Source organism: Podarcis gaigeae (assembly GCF_964106915.1).
Source record: "Podarcis gaigeae genome assembly, chromosome: 5".
NCBI lineage: Eukaryota > Metazoa > Chordata > Lepidosauria > Squamata > Lacertidae > Podarcis > Podarcis gaigeae.
This window is the reverse complement of record NC_139681.1, coordinates 24828540-24852582: the sequence shown is the minus strand read 5'-3', so window position 1 is coordinate 24852582 and position 24043 is coordinate 24828540. Positions and strand designations below refer to the sequence as shown.

The following is a 24043-nucleotide window of genomic DNA, read 5'->3' as shown; positions in this document are numbered from 1 at the left end:
TGACTTAAGTTTAAGTTGAGTAAAGTGAGCTAAAAGTTGACAATCAGGGTGCTATTAAAGAAGCAGGAAGCAAAGAAATAAACGAGAAAGTGAGAGCTGAGAGACAGGTTTTCCTTCCTCACCCACTCACTTGCATGTACCTGTCTGCCTCTGTGGCTCAGGAGCAAAGTAGGTAGAGACAGAAGCAGACAGGCAAAAGAAAAAGGGATCGCTTTGTTTTCTGCTCACCCCCTGCCCCCACAATTCAAGGAAAAAGAACAGGGGCAGCTGATTGGGAGGGGGCAATAGGTTATACCTTTTGCTCCTTCCTGAGTTGCAGCTGCAAAGCTGAACCATAGCTGGCCTGAATCACATATTGTGAATATGATTTTGCAAGGCAGTTGTGCACTGAAGCTGCTGGGTGTTTAAGCAGCAGCTATGGCTATAGTACCTTAGCCTGGGACTGGCGCTCATTGCCAGTGCAGTGACCACATATTAGAGCAGAGAAAGAAAAATCATTTTTGCCTGGACACTTCTATACTATACTGGTATGCCAAATATTTCAAAATTTTTAATATTTTTAGGATTACAGCCCTCAACCACTTCTAATGGATTACTCATATCAGTTTTGAATTAAATAACTGATGAATCAGTTAAATTTGTGTATGGGAAAAACATTATTTCTGAAGCATGAAACATGTTTGCTTAATTTTTAGAGATGCACACATTTGTCCTTGTAGGCATAATCTTGGTAAAGGCATTCCTCCTGTGGTTGAGAGAAGGGAGAATGCCTCTGAATAAGTTGGTTGGCACCTGAGGTTTTTATAAGCATTGGAAATTAAAAAAAAATCCTGCTGTCCAGTTTGATTAGGGGCATCCTTTTAGTTAATCAATATGTTATACTGATTTTTTTTTTAAAAAAAGCAAGTTCCAGCCATTGCTGTGACCCAGGCCAGTGGCCCATCAATTGGGTTGTTATGAGAGATGCTTCTAGCATGTCAGACTGTAGATTAAAATTATTTTGCTATAGTGCTTTGCCTTCGCTTGAGAATTTGACATCTAACCAAATGTACCAGGATATACTAGAAAACTTCTTTGTTCATATGATTTGACTTGCAGTCTATCTTCTGTTCTAAAATCCAAATGTGCTTCCTGAAATGCTTGTGTGTGTGTGTGTGTGTTTATTTGTGAAGGCTAAAATCTACTTGGTATTTGCAGTGTATAAGAATGGCATGGGAGGGGGGAATTTAATACTAACATGATTTTCCCCCACATTAAGGTTAGAGTCCTATAACCACTTAACTGGGAGTAAGCACTGCTCAGTATTCAGTACCCCTGTTTCTAACACTGCTGGGTAGTGATTATACTCCAATTTTATACCAGCCAGTTATACCAGCCAATTGAGTTTTAGATTGAAACCCGGACATGAGCACCTACTTCCCATCCAGGCAGGGGTGGGTGCTCACTACCAGCTATTGCTCTGGAAAAATTCTGGGGACTGAGACTTCAAGTAAAGGACCCTGAGTGCCCTTGCTCCTGTAAGTGCACTGGGTCTACTTCTAAAGTGTGCTGTCAGATACCTATGGTTTTATAGAGTGGTAAATAAGTGAGTGTGATATGCAGCACGTGCTCATCAAGAATTCTGAGAGGGCCCACCTGAACTCTGTTTACCTTCCTCCTGCACATGCCCAAGCTCACATATGTGTGCTGGCAGTGTGTTCGGACATTAGGGGAAATAAAATCTGCACAAACATCCCATCTCTACCTCTGTCTGTTGTGAGAGAGTGAGAAGGGCTTCAATGGAGTGATACTGAATGATGTCCAGCCACTTGGCAATGGAAATGCACTTGTGAAACTGGATTTCTGGTTTCTCTTCTTTCTCATCCAGCTCCCTGCACACACCCAAAATCTGCTCCAGACGATCCCCCAAGACTCAAGAGCAGATTTTGAAGTTGTGGGGAGTTGTAGTGGGGAAGAAAAGATGAAGGCCTGTTGTGTGAGTGGGTATCTGCTCATGATATGATGGACCTCATTCATGGTTATAAAATCAATTGGCATGTTTATAGAAGAGATACCTGAAATATCTCATGGGAACCAGTGTGATCTAGTAGTAGTGTGTTGGACCTGGGAGACCATGGCTTGAAATTCCACTCAGTCATGAAGCTCATGGAGTGACCTTGGACCAATCACAGTCTCTCAGTCTAACCTACCCTGCAGGGTTGTTGTGAGGATAAAATGAGGAGGGGAAAAACTTTGTATGACATCTTGACTTCCTTGGATGAAAAGTGGGATATAAATGTAATAAAGAAACAAACGTTTGTTTGACCTAGGTTTAAATTGATTCATTTTAGTAGTGTTAGTGATAGATTCTTCTAGATCATTTTATCCTATATAGTAGTTTTAATCAGTCTTACCCATTCCTGCTTCCAAAGGATTCCAAGTATGGCTGTCATAGGAGAAAAGGAGGACATTTGCAGGTGCATATTATCTCCTCTACCCCAAGATACAGCTCGGTCATGATTCATGTGTTGTTCAAGCTGAGGTAACTACCCTCACTTCCTTCTCAGATCAGATAAAGATATAAAGGAAAGGAAAGGCAGTAAAACACACTTTTTAAAGAAAATGTTTCCCAATTAAGGAATGTATTCAATGCTGCATGAACAACCTCCAGTCACACAACAAGGTCTTCCCTTCTTCTCTGCCCATGCAACCCTCAAATCTATATCAGAGGTACTACAATGGTCTGGAGCAAATTTTGAAGTGCAGGGGAGAGGAGGGGAAAGTTATATTGCACAAATGGAGTAGTAGCATTGGATACAGTCCATAGTGTTTAAACTACTCTTTACACTTGGTAATGTGAATTGGGCTGCTCTGCATGAACCTTCTTTGAGTGCAATCAAACCAAGTTTAGCTGTTTAAACAATGCAATCCTATGCACATGTACTGTACTCAGTTGCAAGTCCACATTGGTTAAAAGGATCGTAATGTATGCCTTAGGCAAGCATCCTGGCGTAGATAGTTCCTATGGATGGTTGTGACCACTGAGAGGGCCCCCTCTCTAATTGCGACCCTCCAAATTTCACTTAAGACTGGTAACACATCCATGCAACAGAGGCCACCTCTGCCTCCCAAAGCACTCCCAGATAAGGGACTGTAGCACTGAAGCTTAAATCATGTTAGAATCAGAATAACTAAAGGAGCTTAGCTGGGATCGATTATACCCTCTTTTATTAGTTGCTATACTAGAGAAGCTTACTGCTTGCTTAATACATTTTTATTACTGTACTGGTTACTATTGTGTTGTTTTATATAGCCGTGGTTCTGTCAGCTAAACCTGTTGTCATTGACCGTGTTACAGAAGTAACAAAGGGCATTCTCATTTTTTCATGAAGCGTTTAATCCATATTTGCTTACTGCTGCTATGGAAAAGACAAGTGTATCAGTAGAGAAGCCTCCTTAGGTTGCATGTTGTTATATTTATATCACAATAGATCCCTGACATGGTTGAAGTTTGAGTGCTTTCCATGCATCTCTGCCAATGCATCTGTTTTCTCTTAATTTATTTTCAAAGATGCCAGAATGAGTGCATGGAGACTATTTTGCCTAATAAAGCAGAGACATTATGAAAGTGCATAAAGGATGCTGTACTGTTGCTTTTTCATAGTGGTAATGTGAGCTGAGACTATAGCTAGGGCTTTGTATTGCTTCATTCTTTGGTGAAAATCAAATGCTGATTAGGATGCCAAATAATTTTGACATTAGTCTTCTGATGCTACATTTTTTCAGTTTAACGTATCTTCCATATTAATTTAGTGTTCAACAGTAGGAGATTTACTGGGAGGGTAATAAGTATTTCTGTATCCCTGTCCTTAAAGCTTATTGTCCTATAGAGAAATGCTGGCTCATCAGAACATTGCCAGAGTAAGGTTTTCCCACCCATGCCTGTCACAGTGTGAATCAGCCTTCCTGGACTTAGGAAGTCGTGGATGAACAATAAAATGTACATGTAAGATACAGCTCTATGTTACTGAAATGAATTTTGTATTTGTCTGTGCTTGACTTTGCCAGTACTGTATTTACTTTTATGTTTGCCCCACTCAACTTGTTATTGTAAGCAAATTAGGGATCATAATTTATCACGAAATAATTGGTTTCAAATCAAACCGACGTCAAACCATGGGCTATGAAACTGATTTGTTTCCCCTCCTTCCCAACTCTATGATTCTGTGATTCTCTAGTTCATGATAAGGCAAGATTAGGAGAAACTGGAAGTAAACACTGACAAAGAGCTCCCTGTTGTATGGGAGGAGTAAGCTTTGCTTGGGTTAATTCCAGCTAACATATACAGCACTGAACCATAGTTTAGTGTTACATGTGAACCCAGCTGGTGTATAACAAACATAAGTGACTCTCCACTTCACGTTTGTTTGAGACACATTGACCATACCATACAATAAGATGCTCTCTTCTCCCCTTTTGCACTCCCAGTTCCCCCTTTCAGTTCTGTGTTCATGGTAGCTATAATTTACCTTTATGTCTGAATGAGGCAAGCTATGGTCCCTGTGAGCCATTGTTTCAAACCAAAATGAGAAACCATTGTTTGAACTGAGCTTGTAATGCTGGTTTGCAGGCAAACTGATTAGATTTAACAGCACACTGTAGTTACCCTGAACCTGGATGGGAGAGAATAAAAGTACACAAACCTGAGGTACATCCCAGTAACCAAACCATATAATATCTGAACGAAGTATCTGTACAGAACTTAAATGGAGTTTGCTGTGGCTCTTGTAATGGTTAATGTACTAATGGACTGTAAAGAGCGGTATTGAAATTGTTATGTAATTGCAGCCATGTCCAGGAATCATTTGCACAGTTTGCTTATTTGTATTGGGTGCGTGCCATTTATATATACACAGTATAACCAATAACAAATCCATTTTACTGTTTGCATCTTGGTTATTCCCCTGTAATTGGTAGAATATCCATTGCATCAAAGAAGACAGCAGCCTCTCTTGAAAGCAGAGCAGAGGCATAATATAAGTGACTTTAATGACAATTGTTCAGCTTAAGCAAAAAAGTAATGCATGTAGAGAGCACTGCAGATAATTCAAGATATGAGCTACACTATCAAGTGCTGTGGATCACAGACTTTAATCGTAAACAAGTTCCACTGAAATCAATAACATTTCTGAGTAAACATTTTTAGCATTGTGCTATAAGTTTATTGTGAAACCAAGATGCCTCAATTCTTGAAAACAGACATACATCAAACAGACATACATGTTTCTAAAATTCTTCTTTAAGAAAAGAAAAAAAAGCTTAAAACTCCTAATATTTCCTGCTTTCAGCAGAATAACTCTATGAACCAGTGCTGAGATGCCATTTTAAGAGGTTAAATTACTTTCTAAATGTTGCTGTGAAGCAGAAGGGAAGGGAAAAGATCAAGTTACTCATTCTTCATTCCAGAGCCTACCACTACACTTGAAGGCTGGAGACATGCTGGCTAGAATACACAGTTGTCAGTCGTCTTTAGCCCTGCCCCCACTCAGGGGAAAGACCAAAAGAGATTTTCTTTAAAGGGGGCCTGGAAAGGGAAAACAATTTTTCTTTTCTCTAGGAATTTTTAAGTGCAGCTGCCATATCATCTACTATGCTGATCATATAATCACAGTTGTGTTTTTAGTTATTACTTCGCCAAATGTTACTTTTATACGTGTAAGAAAGTTTTGGTTCCTTTACTTTTTTTCCAGGGTGAACAAAAACTAACCTAACTAGTTGATAACTGTGTGCATGAGGTGGTACTTTATTCTTAATTCTGTGTTCCGTTATAGAAGGAATGGAGGAAATTGCTTGTTGACTTTCTCTCACAAGGCTGCATGCACTCTTACATAAAGAAATGAACCACTAGTAATAGTTACACATTGACGTGTATTTTCTCTTTATGCTCAAAAAGCTCTTCAGCTCAGTTGTAATCAAATGAAGCAGGAAAGGCTTGTACCTCTTCCTTCTCTCCCTCAATATTTTTCATTGCAGTCAGGACAGTATGCTCCTGTCCTGGCCATGTCCTGTAAGATCATACCTCTTAATGGTGGAGAGGAGGCTGCAGGAGGGTGGGGTGGGAGGAGAGAGATGACAGCTTAATCAGCAAGGGTCATACATTTTGGGGGGTTGATTCAGAGAGGCAGGCATGGTGATCAGATGGTTACGTTTATTACAATATTGCTGGTTTCCCATAGCTGATCAGGGACATTGGTAGGAAAAGAGTTGGTCTTGAGCACAGCTTATGATGTAAAGCAAAATAAGAGCAATGGCAAATAATGATTTTTGTTTCTCAAGAGGCTAAAGTTTCCCATTATGCCAATAACTGCCACACCTTTGACTTCTCCCTTTTCAGACACATTTATGAGATTGATGTGACCATATGAGGATTAATATATATGGGGCAGGTTATGAAAGCAAGGGTGGGGAAGGCACATCAATCTAAGTTTATAGGAGCTGGTGATTGAAAGATGTCTGCCATTCACCTGGAATTTGGAAACACACAGATGGTGGTTCAATCAGTTTAGTTGGGAGGGGAGGAGGAATCCAGTTCAAACTATTTGTGTGATGCACCACTTGCCTTTAATCTTGGGACTACATAAGCAAATGCACAATTTTATCCATGCAGTTAGCTACTTAAAAATCAAAGGTTGCCGTACATGAATACATTTGTAAGAAATATGTCTAACTTTAATGGAACATTGCTAAAAAAATTCTCTCAACTTTTTGTGTTTATACTAGGTCGATCATTATTATAGCTAGTAATACCTGCCTTTAAAATAAATAAATAATGTTTTGCATGGCTATTTAGTACATTGAGTTCCACAAAGATGTGATGTTAGTTTGCAGACATGCAAAATATGGAATTTCTATTTTTAACTCGTGCAGTTAGTTGTATGCATGCAACAGAACTGTGAAAAAAAATATGATACCTTTGATCAGTTTATTGCTAGTTAAAGATGTAGTGACTGAAAAGTCTGCTTTTATTATACTCCAAGTGTTGGATATACAGAGGAAGCACTGTGTAAAAGTCTCAGCCAGATTGAAATATGCGTGTTTCTGAGATTTCTCTGCCCATTTCTTTCTCAAGTTGTGAGTTGGAAAAAAGGCTCTCGCAGTTTTTAGCAAAGTATTGTCACAGACCGCTGTAACTGCTTGTGGTCCTGCAAAAATTCTATAGTCTTTTAAAGACTATGGCTACAGTATTTTTGTGAAGTACAGTGGTACCTTGGGTTAAGAACTTAATTTGTTCTGGATGTTCCATTCTTAACCTGAAACTGTTCTTAACCTGAAGCACCACTTTAGCTAATGGGACCTCCTGCCGCCGCCGCGCCACCACCATTGTGCGATTTCTGTTCTCATCCTGAAGCAAAGTTCTTAACCCGAGGTACTATTTCTGGGTTAGCGGAGTCTGTAACCTGAAGCGTCTGTAACCTGAAGCGTCTTTAACCTGAGGTACCACTGTAGCCCTAGGATGGGATGTACACACACTATTGTAAAGTATTTAGTTTCTGTGTTTGGAAAAATTACAGAAGTAATGAAATTAGCATGTATAGTTACTAAACAGTTTCTGAAACATCCCTCAGAATATGTAATCCATAGATATAACCACAGGAAAAATGGTGGGGATCAAGATGTCTTGCCATAATTTGGGGAAATAGAATAATTGTGGCCAGTTCAGTTCAGTTCAGTTCAGTTGCAGTATCTAGCCTCTAGTTTTTATCCCACAACTGATTCACATTTGAAAAAAATTCTTCCCCTATTTTCCCCCCTGGCAGTACTACAATAGCACCTGCTTCTTATATGAAGCCAACACAAGTAGTTGCTTCTCTTCCTAAGATCAGCCTTAAGGCATTGAAATTCCTAGGCAAGCATTTTTCTCCCTTGTTTACCCTTAATACAGGAGAGGTAGAATTGAGGTTTGATTCTTTCTGCATGCCTAAATCATGCAATCATGGAAATAGGTCTTAAGCAGATTTTTAAAACATGGGGAGGAATTCTTAATATTTTGGATTGGTAATCTTTTTTGTATTTTGGAGGAAAGAATAGATGAACTGAACTTGCTTATTAACAAATTAAGCGGCATGGTACTGTTGGAGCGCTCCTCCATCTTGATTGCTATTACTTCTCAAGTGGAAGAAGCTTCACTTTACTGTGTGTTATATGCCCTCTGAACTAACACAGGCTGCTTTACATCAGTTTGAACAAGGATCGAATCACTTCTGAAGTCTCATTGATTGTATTGGGGTGGGGTGGGGCTTTGACTGGCCCCACAGTTTTCCACAAAACGTCTCAGGATTCCATCTGTTCTAAACCTTGGGCTTGTTTGTGGATGTTATTTTCGCAGACATTGTGGCTGTGGGAAATTTAATAAGGTCTCAAATAGGACATGTAGGTTTGTCAGAAAAATGATATAGCAGATATTCTGTTGGTGTCAGTACAGCAAGAACCATGCTCCTATTTTCAGTGGTTTATATGCGTTCCAACAGACATTAACAAGATTAATGAGATTTCAGCAAATGCGTAGGAAAAACACTTTATGTTTTGGCTTTACAATTATATTCTGTAGTGTGTGGAAAATAACAAGAATTTTCCAAATATAAAAAGAGTGTTTGATAAAGAGGTTTAATGTCAGCCTGTCTATTCAGCAAAGACTGCAGTCTTTAAGAACTGGTGTTATCTGATATTTGAGTTAGTTTCAGGTTGCTCCATTTTACACAAATTTATTATTGATTCCCAAGGCCTGTTAAACCAGATAGGAATACTTACAAATGTGCATGGAGGCAGAAGCATTATGACCTTCTTGTAATGACAAAGGTTATTATGAAGCTTTGAGGTAGCAATCCTGAAACTTATTTTTTTGAGGGCTGAGTGCTTGATTGTCTGCTCATGCCAAAGGCAGAACTGCACGTGTTAACCTTTGGAATTAGCTTGAGTCAGGCTCATTAGCTTGCTGTGTTCAGCTTAACCAGAACATTATGGACAATGTGGAAGTCTTTCTTTAGCACAGGACTGGGGAACCTGTGTCCCATCAATTGCTTTTGGACTACAGTTCTCGTAATAGAATCATAGCAACCTGACCATTGACCACATTGGTGGGGGCTGAGAAGAGATGGTGACCAACAGCCTCTGAAGGACCACAGGTACCCAGGCCTTCAAGATTTTGAACTCTGCATGCTGACACAATGTAGTTGGACAAAAATCGACTTCAAAATCCTAAAGCACTAATGGGGCACCTGTGGTTCTCCATATGTCCTCCTCCTGATTTAGGATTTAGAACCCTTATTTTTGCCCAGCTACATATCAATCATGTGCAACAGCATCATTTTTATGTTTGTAGTGTTTTTTAATAGTATTGAAGTAGCATAATTTATTGCATAGTCATGCAGCCTTTCTGGCAGCTGGTAGGAATATGCTGCAGGCCATGTTGCATTCCCACTGGAGGTGAAGAGCAACCATCAATTGGTGTCAAAATACGCTCGTAACTTTTCAGCTCTTTCACTTAATGGCATAACAGAAGGTGGGGAGAACATCTTTAGTGTTTTTGAAGTAGGCACATAACAAGCTACAGAGTCTTTGTGTAGACATTTTTCTCAGCTGCTTCTCCCTTCATCAGTGTTATGTCGTGTGTGTGTGTGTGTGTGTGTGTGTGTGTCCGCGCGCACACACATATATTTCTGCAGGAGGCACAAGGAAGCTGTTTTTATACTGACCTGTAGATCTTAATGAATGGTTAGTCCTCAAATTTATTCCTGGTGCTGAACATGTTTGTGATTTTGCCATGGTCTCAACCTTGTGAATACTAGCCATTCCAAATGGAAATCTGTCATAAAATTTACATACAGTTTCACAAAAATATTGAAGCATGTACATGGACACTCTTAAAGATCTGAACCACACAAGAGTTCTGAACCACAGAGCAGTGCCCTTCCATTTTACCCTTCTGTATTTCCGACAAACCTATCCATCTTGCTGGGGTGGGGAGGAAGTTTACAGTAGGTAGAGTCTGTGCAGAGAATTGTGTTCCTCTAAAGATTCAGCCCAGCATAATTATCCTACTTTTCAGGAGTGGCTTGCTGTAGTTATACAAACCTACTTCTCAACCTCTTCTACTTCTCGCACAGCCTATCAGCCATATAGCTGCTATACAGAGTCCAGGAGCCAGCATACTACCCCACCTTCCAAAATACGTATTCACAATGCAAGATTTCTCCTCTTAACTTAAAGCCAGCTTTGACCGTTTTAATCACTTGCCTTTCCCCATATAACTGCTTTTTATTTTTTTAAAAAAGAGATGGGAATGCAATTTTGGGGAGTGAATTGTCAAAATAGATCTTATTTATGGCAACAATTTATTTAAAACTGAGGGCCAAGCTAGGAACTATTACAGGTTCTTTAAGGCACTAGATCACATAGGAAACTGAGAGAATATTTAAATTCCTGAGTGATAGCATTTTTAGCAGCCTCAGCAACCAGATGGTTAAGATTCTTCCAGTCCTTCCCTAAGTTAACATAGTTACTACACCAAGTTTTATATCCCCACTTCAATTGTTTTTGTTTTTGACTATACCAAGACTATAGAAGTCTGTTGGTTGTCATCCTGAATTATATACAGTTAATTGAATATGAAAATTGAGCCTGTATGTATGTAACACTTGGAAGAATTGTGTTGTTGTGCATCATTACAGATGATGGCGAGCATCCAAATAACTACTTTAGGCATATCCAACAACTCAGGCATGCCTAGTGGGATTCATGGTGTTATCACAGACTGCTTTTGAAAGCCCCTTCAAAGTACTTTGCTACACAGTACAGAGAAGCTGTGTAGTGTTAGTGTTATTTGCAGACTAACATTTATGCGCACAAATACTCTATAGCTGGTAGGATGAAACACATACACATCTTTTTAGTTCTTAAAAAGCCTGTTTGAAATTAAATTCCAACTCTTTTCCTGTCTTACAGCTTTAAAGAAATATGCATTGTTACAATTTTATTTTGGAATTGATGAAGTGGAAATACAGATGAAACAAGTTTGCAGGATATCAACTCTACAGCACCATTTCATCCCACTCATCAGCAAAAGGTAACAAACATCCATTCAAAAATGGGCTCAATTCAAATATAACATTCTTATGGGCTGTTGGATTAGAAATGTTAACTTTTATTTAAAGCACCAATATCCTGCCTATCTTAAAAGTTCAAGGTGGCTAGCAAAATTCTGGGGGTGGGGGGTCTATAATATATCTCCTGGTCAGATTCAAAGCTGCAAATAAACAAAACAAAACAAAAAACACGAACCAGCCTTCCTTGCTGTGCTGATTTTTTAGTCCTCACTGTAGCAGGAGGGCATGAGTTTCATTACAGGCACTTGAAACATAATTGACAATCAGCGTCCATTGTATTTCATATTTGAAAATATCATATAAAATGCCTGTTGGCTCTCCTTGTTGGAGAGGCTGATTAAATCCCTTTTCAGACACTTTGTAAACTTCTAGGCAAACTATCAACCAATCCTACTGGTCAGAGTGGCTGAGAAGTTCAAAAGGGATGGCGCCTTAACCCTTGGCAGAAAAATAATAGTTTAGCACAGGCTTCCTCAGCCTCGGCCCTCCAGATGTTTCTGGCCTACAACTCCCATGATTCCTAGCTAGCAGGACCAGTAGTCAGGGATGATGAGAATTGTAGTCTCAAAACATCTGGAGGGCCGAGGTGAAGGAAGCCTGGTTTAGCATATGATATTTAAAAATAGTCTACCTCAGTTCCGATGTTTTTGATTGCTGTTCCGTTTATGGGGTAAAATTGGTCCAATATCTGATCTATCATTACACTCAGAAGTTTGTTCATGGTTGGACACATAATAATGAGTCTCAGCAGAAACTGGCCCAGATAGATGGACGTTAGTATGTCATTGTTTAAAGCAGTGGTTCTCAAACTTTTTTCTCTGGACCACACCACACCACGCCACACCACATTATTTTATTGATAAGAAGTACATTGCAAAACAAGAAGAATCAACTACTAGCAGTGCTTGATTTATCATATAGAAAACAACTACTTCATAACATGATCATGGGACATCCAGAAAGTGTGAAACAATGCAGCTACATAAGAACATGACTCATTTCCAAAATATAATTCTAAATGAGCCTCTTACACATGTATGTTAAGTGTGTATACAAACTCAATGAGAGGTGTGAGCTTGCAGTATCACTTGATGCTCCTAGTCTCATTTTGAAAAGCTAGTTATTCATATTTTGAAAATAGAAAAAAAAATTTACATTATACTACACTAAAATGTTTCTTTGATTGTCCTTGAATCTTTGCAGCACATTTTCCAGCCTCTCCTGCCACACTTGTGTGGTGCACCACACCCTCTGAGAACCACTGTTTTAAATGAATGGTGATGAAATCTTATTGGCAAAGTTATACTTCTGAGTATTTTTTAAGAGAAAGGTCCTGTTTACTCTCTAGTTTGAAAGATAGGCTTGGATACATTTATCCCCTTCAGAATGCTCTCATTGGATAAGGCACAAGAGGGAGTTTGCTGAAGATACTGATGAAGTAATAGTAACCAAAGTCCAAGGGAACAAATAGCAGGAAAAATTCAGGGCAACTTAAAGGAAAGATATGAAAAAAAATCATCTATGATATTGAAATTTGGGACATAATGGTGAGTGTCAAGTAGAATAAACCCATTCTAGTAAAACATCTAGCTTGGTATTATTGTAATTTTCACCTGCTATTAAAATGAGATAATTCAATAATTAAAATTATGATTTTGTTTCTGTTCAGATAGCTTTCATTGTACTTACTTTTGTGAGAAGTTCTTGATCCAGTATCTAGTTTTATTTCACATTCAGTTTTAAATTGTGTTTTTATGTTGCAAATGCTGAAATTGTGGAGAAACATAACAAAAGATTCATAAAAATGCATCATAGGGGAATTTAGATAAATATTGTGCACATGGCAAAATATATAATGATCCTAAGCAACATTTCCTTAAAATATGTGTCCCTTTAAAATTTTCACTCATCTTCCACAGAAATGAAGCACTTGCTTTCCTTCCCAAGCACATTATAATTTTATGCTAAGAAACTTTGGGATTCCTCATAAAAAGTCGTCCCCCCACGATATCAACACTGCTTAGCATTGATTTTCATGAATTAGGGGGTACCATGAAACAACCTTATTTTAACACTTTAAAAAACTAAGGGAAAATACCAGTCTGTTGCTATTGAAGTGTGAACATTATCTTTGTACTCTGTTTTGTTCATCTACTGAAATTTTAAGATTGGTTTTAGAGTCTGTTTTGAAACTGTTTTTAGAACTACCTTGTTTTGAGCTTCAGGGAATACATTTTTGTGAAAGAATGTGTCCATAGTTGTTTAGTCATAACACATTTATGATACCTAAAAATACATAGTTGCCTGTTTATCTTGCTCTAACTTGAAATCAACCACTTACTTGATAAGAGAGACGAAACAGGAGTCCTTACAAACTTGAATTAAATGTTGCTCCACAACTTCCTCTACTATCAGCCAACTGTTCTGCTCAGCTTAATAGTTTTCTGATACCCTTTGTGGGCAACACTGAAAACTCTGGTATTTCTGTTATTGAAACTCCTTTGGCCATAGTTCCTAAGGACAGTTGCTCACAATGCATTCCAATCAGTGCAAAATACAGTCATACTTCGTGTTGTGTTCCGCTCTTCTTATGGACTTTCAGCTTATGAACGTGGCAAACCTAGAAGTATTTACTTCCGGGTTCGCCGCCCACGTATGCACAGAAGCAACCTGCGCACTATGTGCAGAAGCGATTGATCGCACCTCACACATGCGCAGAAGAGGCTCTCTAGTTGTGGACTTTTTGGGGTGCAAACGGCACCCCAAAACGGATTAAGTCCGCAACTAGAGGTACCACTGTAGGTTTCGTTGGCTGAGTTTGAACATCATGCTTAAACCATAGTTTCAGTATTATATAAATGAATCTGGACATGAGCCTTGGGTTTGCCCTCTCTTTTGTAGTTCAGGCATGAAAATGAGATTGGAAGAATTTGCTTTCAGGTTAAAATAACCATGGTTGTCACTACAGTTACTCTAGAGTTTAGTTTATTGGAACAAGTTAGAATCAATCCATGGTTTCTGATCCTGGCTTTTCCTGTGTGTTGTTTCCTTCAGACTTCTCATAATGAAACACTCCAGCAGTAAAACAGCGCACAAACCTGATGTTGGGAATTGTTGGATTAACTTTAGATCTTTTCAGTTTAAATGGTGATCCTAAGATAACTGTGCATCTGAAAGGGCCAGTTCAGAGTTCCCCTCCATCTACTTCTGTTAGAGTGGAGAGAAAGAACAATTTGCGTTTAGTGGGAATGGTTTGAACACACATTCTGGAATGTGTCTTAAAGTATTTTTCACCTCACATTAAAAGGTTGCATCTGCTTTGACCATTAGTTTCATTCCAGTAGTCCTTAACTCACTGAATAAGTAGTTTCTGTCAATCCTTTTGCCCTCTTTGCATGGGTGTAGCTTGGTTTCTCGTTAGGGGGGCAGGCAAAGCATTTTTAAGGGGATCAGCCAAAGTTGTTGAGCTTTTTGAGAGGAAATCACTAGTAGAAATATCCCCCAAAAGACATCTGCTGGCACCCCCCCCCAGCTATGCCCATGCCTCACTATACTCCATTCTTCAGCAGGGAAAGATCCATGACTGCCACTGTTGTGTGACTCTGTTCTTCCACAGCACAGTGGTACCTCATGTTACGTACCGTCCCCCTTAAGAATGCTTCAGGTTTTGCGCTCCGCTAACTCGGAAGTAGATGCCCCTTGTTGCGAACTTTGCCCTGGGATGCGAGCGGAAGGCGCGCTCCAGCGGCGTGGCGGTAGCAGCAGCAGGAAGCGCGATTAGCAAAAGCACACCTCATGTTATGAACGATTTCTGGTTACGAACGAATCTCTGGAAGAGATTAAGTTCGTAACTGGAGGTACCATTGTAGTTTGCTCACTCTGGCTGTGGGGACTCTTTCCTGACCAGACAAATGGAGATACTACCCTCTTTTCACCAATCGGGGGGGGGGGGGATCTGCTCCTTTAGAAACAGAATATGCGGTGCAAATAGCACCTCCAAACATAAGGACATTTAATAAATGTGCAACATAAAAATATAAGAAAAGCCTGTTGCATCAAGCCAGTGGCTCATCTGGTCCAGCATCCTCTTCTCACACTGGCCAAACAGTTGCCTATGTGAAGCCGCCTCTCTCCTGTGGTTTCCAGCAACTGATATTGAGAAACCCCAAAGTGGAGGTAGAACATAGCTACCATGGTTAGTAGCCATTGATAGCCATATCTTCATGAATTTGTCTAATCCTATTTTAAAGCCATTGAAGTTGGTGGCCATCCCTGCCTCCCATGGGAGCAGATTTCATTGTTTAACTATGCACTGTTCATCGTTTAACTGTGCACTGTGTCCAGAAGTACTTCCTTTTGTCTGTCCTGAATCTTTCAACATTCAGCTTCATTGAATGTCTCCTAGTTGAAAGACAGAGACAAACCTGTCTCTATCCACATTCTCTACACAATGCATAATTTTGTACAACTCTATCATGTCTCCTCTTATTGATCTTTTATGAAAATCCCAAACTGTTAAAACCTTTCCTCATGGGGAGCTATTCTATCCCATCGAACTCCAAGGTTTTGCTCTTGTCAGTTACCACCGGTTCAGACATCAAGACCATGTATCCTATGCGAAATTAAGTCGTCTCCCCCTGCATCATTTTTATACTTGTTTACATTGAATTGCTTTTTGACATTTTACAGCCCATTCACACAACTTTTAGAAATCCTTTTGGAGCTCTTCACAATTGTGATGTGTTTTGACCATCCTGTACAATTTAGAATCATCAGTTCCTCAGTTCTCACTCTATAAAATGAGTGCATTAATTACCTTGTGCATAAATGAGAAAGAGTTGCTGTGAATTAGATCATAATTATAAACAAAAGTGTGTTACAGCCTGGTGTTGATAAATGCTAGGGCTCTGTGTAATACTACTCTTAGCTTAGCAGTTGGTAATGCAAGAATAATAAAGTGAGCTGCGTGTATTGCTTCTCCCACTTCCTTGGACCCCCCCCCCCCCAATGGCAGAGAGGAAGGGAGTTCCACAGTCTGATTCTTATTACTTAACTATTGTGAAGCAACCAGGAGCATTAAATCTGAAATGTTGGTGTTGCCCCTCTACATTCTCAGTGTTAGATTCACAAATGTTATGAATGATACTAACGAGTTGGGCAAATCTTCTGACCCAAAGTTCATCTGCGTAAGTCCTGAGATGACATGATTTAACAAATTGTATGGTCTAACTTCATGGGACGCAGGTGGCGCTGTGGGTTAAAGCCTCAGCGCCTAGGACTTGCCGATCGAAAGGTTGGCGGTTCAAATCCCTGCGGCGGGGTGCGCTCCCGCTGCTCGGTCCCAGCGCCTGCCAACCTAGCAGTTCGAAAGCACCTCCGGGTGCAAGTAGATAAATAGGGACCGCTTACCAGCGGGAAGGTAAACGGCGTTTCCGTGTGCGGCTCTGGCTCGCCAGAGCAGCGATGTCACGCTGGCCACGTGACTCGGAAGTGTCTCCGGACAGCGCTGGCCCCTGGCCTCTTAAGTGAGATGGGCGCACAACCCCAGAGTCTGTCAAGACTGGCCCGTACAGGCAGGGGTACCTTTACCTTTTTTTTTATGGTCTAACTTATCATTCTACACTTTCACTCTTCAAACACTTTCCCATAACTATAGCTGCCCCCCCCAGCAGATATGTCACGTCTACCCCATTCAAAATCTTAGAAGCCAGTTCCACAGATTAAAATCTGCAGAGCACATGGGGTCATGCCCTATGTTTTTAATATCTTGCACCCTTCAAAATGTGTTGACAATCAATTGATTTCTCTCCTCTTCATCCCAAACCCCCTCCAAAACCCAGCCCTATCTAATTCAAAATATTTATTTCCCTTAAATATTCTGATAGTTCTTTGTTTAATTGTCTGGAATATCGCTGGCATACCAAGAAGGCTGAAAGTTGTAACACCAAGTTTTCTTGCACTGTGGGTATGCAAGAATTTGTGTGCCTCATTCTTCTGAATTACTTAATATTTTATATAGCGACACTGAACTGCAAAACAACGGCTTTTAACATTTTATCCTTAAATAAAGTCCTTCACTGTTTTGTCTGTAGGGGATGGCAGGAGGGGGAGATTGCTTACTGAAGGAGAAGACAGTATTCTTATGCTAATCCAGTCTGTGGATAAGGAGCAATGCAGCCATGCAAACAATGGAAGTGGAGCCAGAAAGTCTGCTGTGTAGTCTAGCACGCCTTGAAAAGCATATGAGACAGGGCGCCTAGGGCTGCTTAAGGGGAGGGGCCCAAGAAAAGGGGAGCGCTTTACTCCAAGTTATTTTATGGAACTGGCAGATGACCAAAGAAAGGAACCTTACTACATAGAGAGAATTAAGATGAGGAGGATGAGAGAAAGGAGTTTTTGAAATCTGCTTTCCAGTTCTCATAGACTAAAACCCTAGCTTTGGCTTTATTTAATGTATGGCTGCAATTGAAACCTCAAATTCAGCTTGAAAAGATTTTGACATAAAACTATAAATATTACAAAAAGCTTATTTTAAGAGAAGATGCCGACTTTGAACAGGGTTTTGTTAGATTTACATGGTTAAAATATCTGATCACACAAATCACTGACCAGCAAAATGCCCATTTCTGTTAATTGCCTTTATATTTAACTTCTGGCAGTGCTTTATTTAATTTATTCATACTCAACCTTTCAAAACCTTCATCTGCACACGCTATACAGTTAGAAACGAGGCATACCATCCAGCTGGAGTTCTACTTAAGTGGCTTACCTATTCCTGAAGGAATGAATGTTGTAATCTAAAGTTATCAGCTTGCATGTCTTGCTGAAGAAGGATAGCAAGCATTTCTTCTTGGCTTATTATCTTTTCAGTATGCTAATACTAGGTAGTAAAAGCGAGATGATGAATTCTTAAAAGAAATACCAATTGTACAGCAAATTAATATCCTTTTTCTGAACGCTATGATTTCTCTACACAAGGGGCAATAAAGTGGGCACCTGGAGAACTCATTCTGCAACATAATACTAGCATTTATTAATGGCAGTTGGCAATTCACCATACTTTAAAGGGAGGGCTGTTTAAATTCCATAGATGAGGTATAAGTATCATAAATAAATATAAACCTGTAGCAGATGTTTTGGTGGTTTTATTTAAGTGTTCAAGTTTTAGTATGTACAGTGGTACCTTGGGTTAAGAACTTCTGGTGGTCCGTTCTTAACCTGAAACTGTTCTTAACATGAGGTATCCCTTTAACCCATGGGACCTGCCGCACTGCAGCCGCACGATTTCTGTTCTCCTCCTGAAGCAAAATTCTTAACCCGAGGTACTATTTCTGGGTTAGTGGAGTCTGTAACCTGAAGCGTCTGTAACCCAAGGTACCACTGTATTGCATTTTATGAAGTGAGGGGCTTTTGCAGACAAGTCAACAAGTTCAGAAGTTATCTGTCAGTGGGCAACAACGCTGATCGAATGGAAGTTATCTCTGCCACCTTTTCCCTGACTACAGTCATACCTCATGTTACAGACGCTTCTGGTTGCGCATTTTCTGGTTGCGTACTGTGCCAAACCCGGAAGTACCGGAACGGGTCACTTCCGGGTTTCGGCGCATGTGCAGAAGTACAAAATCGTGCTTTGCGCAGAATCGCTGGATCGTGACCCACATGGATCACGTTCGCAACCCAAGCGTCCACTGTACTTCACTGAGAAAGGCTCCTTCACAGGGCAAAGAAAGTGCCTCTCTCCAGCTCTGCATGGCTGCCAGGCAGCCATGTTTAGTGAACAGCACTATCTTCTTTGTTCTTGCCTCCTACCCACCCTCCTCACTAAGGAAAAAAATCCTCTGCGAGACAAAGGGAGTGCCAGCTGTGTTAGCTCCATGTGGCTGGTGGGCAACAACAACTGAGTGATGACAGGTTGCCTTGGGGATGCCAAGGAACGCCTTTGTCGGTGCTGGTATGGCAACCCCCAATCTAAGCAACTTATACTTAAACGCACCAACAAATCACAGAACACGTCTGTAGACACAGAAGTGACATATGAATAGATCACAGAATTTTAGAGTTGGAAAGGGACCCTTAGGGTCATCTAGTCTAACCCCCTGCAATGCAGGAATATGCAGCTGTCACAAATTGATGATGGTTTTCAGTGGATCCTTTGTCAAAATTAGGAGCACCTGTAAGGATCTGTGATTTGATGAGTGGGGAAAGAAACCATGAAAAAAGTATGTAGCGTTCAGACTATTCTAATGAATCTGGCATGCACACTTTCACTCACATTCTTTTTCTCTTTCTTGATTTTCTTCCTTTTCCCTCTCTCCTGACGCTTGTAGCACAGTGGTGCCTGCCCTGTGGAACGCCCTCCCAGCAGATGTCAAGGCAATAAGCAACTATTTTACTTTTAAAAGACAACTGAAAGCTTCCTTGTTTAGGGAAGTTTTTAATGTTTGATGCTGTATTATTTTTAATATGCAGTTGAAAGCTGCCCAGAGTGGTTGGGGAATGAATGAATGAATGAATGAATGAATAAATAAATAAATAAATAAATAACTACTACTACTACTACTACTCATTTTTACTTCATTTTCCCCTCCCCTTTCCCTCCTCATTCAGTTACTCCACTTTCCAGTTACACAAATTCTGATTTGATAATTGAAAATCATATAGAGCTGAAAGAGGAAGTGAAAAGGAGCATTACTCTTCTAATTTTGTTCTTAAGTACTTTCGGAGGGGTGGTGGTGTGGTAACCACCCTCATCACAAAGTGGGTAGTGAGCCAGGGATATTGCGTGTCACATGGGGTATCACATTGGCCACTCCAGTTATGAACAAACATGGCAATTTAAAATCTTTTAAAATATTCTGAAATACACAGTCCTCTGTTATAGGCAAATTGTTTGTAATGCATTTTATTAATATCAAACAAGTGCATGTAAATCTTACATAGCCAGTTCATTTTGCTCTTTAAATTGCACCCAGAAACCCTCCTAATCAAAGCATTTTTTTGTTGAACATAGCCTCATTTTTTGCACTTTTAATTACTTCATTTTCATTTTTATTATAGCGATTACATGGCATTGAAACAACTCTGAAACACTTTTTCCTCTGGCTCTCAGAGAACTCAAATGTCTGAGTATCTTTCAGAATGTATTAGAGAAAAGCTTTAAATGGCCAGGATAAGCAAGGGTTTATTTTAGGAGTATGTGGTGGCCCTTGTTGATAGGGTGAGGTAAAAATCAAATAAGTTAGTATGTTACATACAGGAAGTACAAATGACCAAGGTCTGCCACTCTAGAAGCATAAGCTTAGTGTAACTAAATCTTAGTGGTTTATCCAAGTTAGCTATGCCACAGGTTATGTGGTAAGGTGAAAAAACACCAGATCATCAGCCAGTTGATCCCCAGGGAAAATTGCAACCTGGCTCCGGATATGGGTCATGAAAGCAGGATTTGCAGCTCTGCCTGCCTGCCTGCAATCTGATTCTTCAAGGAGGAAAAGAAAGTAAAAAATAAAATAAAATAATCTTAAAGGCATGGTCATTGTCTTAGGTTCTTACACTTGGCCCTAGATAAACTCCTCATCCTTTATATATAATCAGCTTAATTTTCGATACTTGGGTCTTTTTAGCTCTGTTGTTTTTGGGCCATCAGAAGTCAAATGCTCACACATCTAGGAGAATGTCCAGTAATGTTAACTATTACTGGTGTGGGGACCCCATATTTGACAGTCTTTTGTGCTGATATATGTGAGTTCACACATTTGACAATGTCTTGCACCCAAGGAAAGCCTTGGGCTGTATGTGATTCAATGCCACCTTGTTGAGAACACTGTCCTGGATCTGTGGGTATATGATTTATGGTGCCCAAAAATATTTTGGGGTCACACACAAAGTTTCTTAGTCATTCCTACGTTCTTGGACTATATTTGGCATGTGAATGCTATATTTTGACACTGACTTGCACTTAAGGAAAGTGTTGGGCTGGATGCAAATACCATCTTATAAAATAAATTTGAATGCTTATTTTGGGATGATTCAAAACTTACGGCGGGGCGTACAGCCCAACTTATTAACTTTTTAATTGTTATCTGAGGTCATTGTGCATTCATGACCATTACACATGCACAACAATTTTGACTGGGGAAAATTATTCTGGAACTGAAAGGAGACAATCTGCCAGTCATGGAAACGTGATTCAGGGATATAAAAACTTTAGGTCACTTTTTAAAAAGGTTTTCTAATTGAGAATCGATTCTGTGATTCTGTGACAATATTGAGGGCTGTGTACAGTCTGAAATGACATAAAGCAAATGTAAAATCAACACAATAAAAGCTGAAGACTTTTTGAAACAGCAACACTATCCGAGACCTAAAGGCTAAAATATTCATTGAGACTTTTAAAAGAAGCTTTAGGTGGAGATATTCTGGACAACTATTATACTCTGGGCATAGCCCAACATTGAATATACATCAGTTGCTGAATCCACAGATAGGCTATTCCATTGCAATGGTTCTATTTCTTGTAGTGAGGAAGCTGCTTTGTTTCTTCATTACTAAGAAGTCACAGATGTGTGAAAAGTAGGCCACAGGTCGAAGGCTGCATGCCCCCTGCATGCGCAAATTGAAAGTGACAGACACCTCTATGCTCTGCTAGTAATTTGCCTCCATGTTAAATGCCTATGAAGCAGTAATTAAAATGAAAAGTTCTTGGGTCCTGCCAACAGACAGATTGAGTTATTTATGGTAGAAGCAGCCACTAACAGTAATTGCAGCACATCCTTGAACAAATACAAGTTTTTTCATTCAAGAATAGCGCCAGGCTGACAGGGGTCAGGAGGTCAAGCCCACTCAAACAAGAGGCCAAAGAAAGGCAAAATCAGTGTTCTGTATTGTCTATATTAACTACCTAGGTGTCCAAATTGCTGTTTATTCCTCTGAGACCTAGTTAGGCCCTATTAATCATTTCAAAAACATCACTGTGAGATTACTAAAAGCTGCTACATTTTAATATATCCATGTTTGCCCACTTTGTTTCTGAAGTGTACTTCAAAATGGTAGAGCAAATTTCTACTGCCTTCCTTTTCATGCAGTTGAGCAAACATTGGAAAAGTGTTTTCTAGACAGCTTTGTATTTAAAGAAAAATCTTTTTTTCTAGTAGATGTTTGTGCACTGTTGTGTTAGAATGGAATTATTATCATTCTTTTAAAATTTTAAGTTCTACAGCAATTTCACATTTTTAGCTACGTAGTTGTCAACTATTAATTTTAAAATGTTGTATAGTTATCCAATGGATTAAAATACAAATAGGTCATATTTTAGTCTTTTAAATATATTTGTGTATGTTTTATCATTTCAAGCTTTTACTGTAGCTTGTCCATTTGATACCCCCTCCCGTTTTCAGGGTTTGGGGAATTTGCATAATTTTATTCATCTGTTCAAAAATGCAATTTTGTTTCATTTCTTTTTTCCAGAAAACAAATTGGAATAATTAAACCATTGCTTCAACTGGCCACCAAGTCTTCTAGCAGATTTTGCTAAACAGTCCAGCTTAGAACTTGTCAAGCAGCAGGGCAATTTGCCAAAGTTGACAGTGCACAGGAAGGATTTATATTCGAACAATGATTTGTCTGAAAGTTTACATCAGATTGCTGGGGTTCTATGCAGTCATCATTTCTCAAGTTCAAGGTAAAGTTATACTTGTAAAGCGTTTGAAAAACAAAGTTTTTTGATGTATGGAATGTTCATGTGCATAGCCAACATTTTATGTTTTAACTGCAGTCTGAAATAGATGCAGATAAGCTGCTGTAGTTTTTGAAACGTAGAAACAACATGAAAGCTGTTGAAATGGAAGACTTTTTTGTGCACACCTGAAAATGGTTTCCATCTTTTTCAGCAACTCTCAAACCCTCTGCTTTGAAACAAAAAACATCAGTTACATTTTTACAGAAAGGGAGATTTCTAACATAACTTTCATACAGAGTCTATGAAACCGTCTGTCTGCTGTTAACAGGACATGCTGCCTACCTTTTAGTACTATGATCCCACTTTATTGGTAATATATAAGAGCTGGTTACCAAGAAGCAGGCTTTCTTGGTTAGTCTTTTATTTCAAAACCAGTACTTTGGGGGGGGGGGGCTGGTTAACTATAATAGACCTTAGTACTGAAAGCTGGAAAATGTTTTGATCTGGTACATGCTTCTTAATTGACTTTCATTGACATGTTAAGATTTTGCTATAAAAAAATATTCCAGGTTCTGTTTGATGTTTTAATTTGTTGGAAGCCTCTCAGGCTGGAGCAACCCAGTTAGATGGGTGGCATATAAATAATAATAATAATAATAAGAAGAAGAAGAAGAAGAAGAAGAAGAAGAAGAAGAAGTAGTAGTTATTATTTATGCAGTTCATACTAAACTCAATGATAAAATTCCTTTGTATTTTAAATGGTGCGGCATTTGCATCTGTTGACTAATTTCCATTTCTGTGGACAGTCTTATTCAGTGAACACTTCGGATATTTCTGCGTTAATGTGGCGGCTATAATATTTTTTAGACGAAAAACCCTAAAAGAAAAAGGACACAGTGGACTTAAGGAATCTAAGCTATAAAGTTCTTTCCTCACACAGGGAAGATTACCTAGTGAATGCACACACTGCTAGTCAGAAGAGTCTGCTAGCCTCCTTTTGACAAGGAGGGAATCAGGGTAGATATGGTTGTTTTTATGAGACTAATTACTTGAGACTAATTGCAAAGTCATTATTCAGGTATAGGCCTCTCTGAATCACCCAGAAGACTATGTAAACTGTGAGCTGAGTCATGGAAAAAGTCAATCAACTGAACTTTATAGGCATAGACGAAGGTTCATTTAAGCGAGAAAGCAAAGATGTTAGAGATATCCAAAGATACCTGCCTGT

At 39.4% G+C, this 24043-nt stretch overlaps 1 protein-coding gene across 1 annotated transcript in view; it reads left to right on the top strand.

Moving 5' to 3' along the window:
* The window catches only part of BMPR1A (bone morphogenetic protein receptor type 1A), a 55832-nt gene that overhangs the window by 12821 nt on the left and 18968 nt on the right, over positions 1-24043 (top strand). Inside the window, exons 2-3 of the mRNA XM_083740461.1 lie at positions 10981-11101; positions 22605-22818. Coding sequence (XP_083596587.1) covers positions 22752-22818 — 67 coding nt within the window. The 5' untranslated portion in view covers positions 10981-11101; positions 22605-22751. The remainder of the gene's footprint in view (positions 1-10980; positions 11102-22604; positions 22819-24043) is intronic.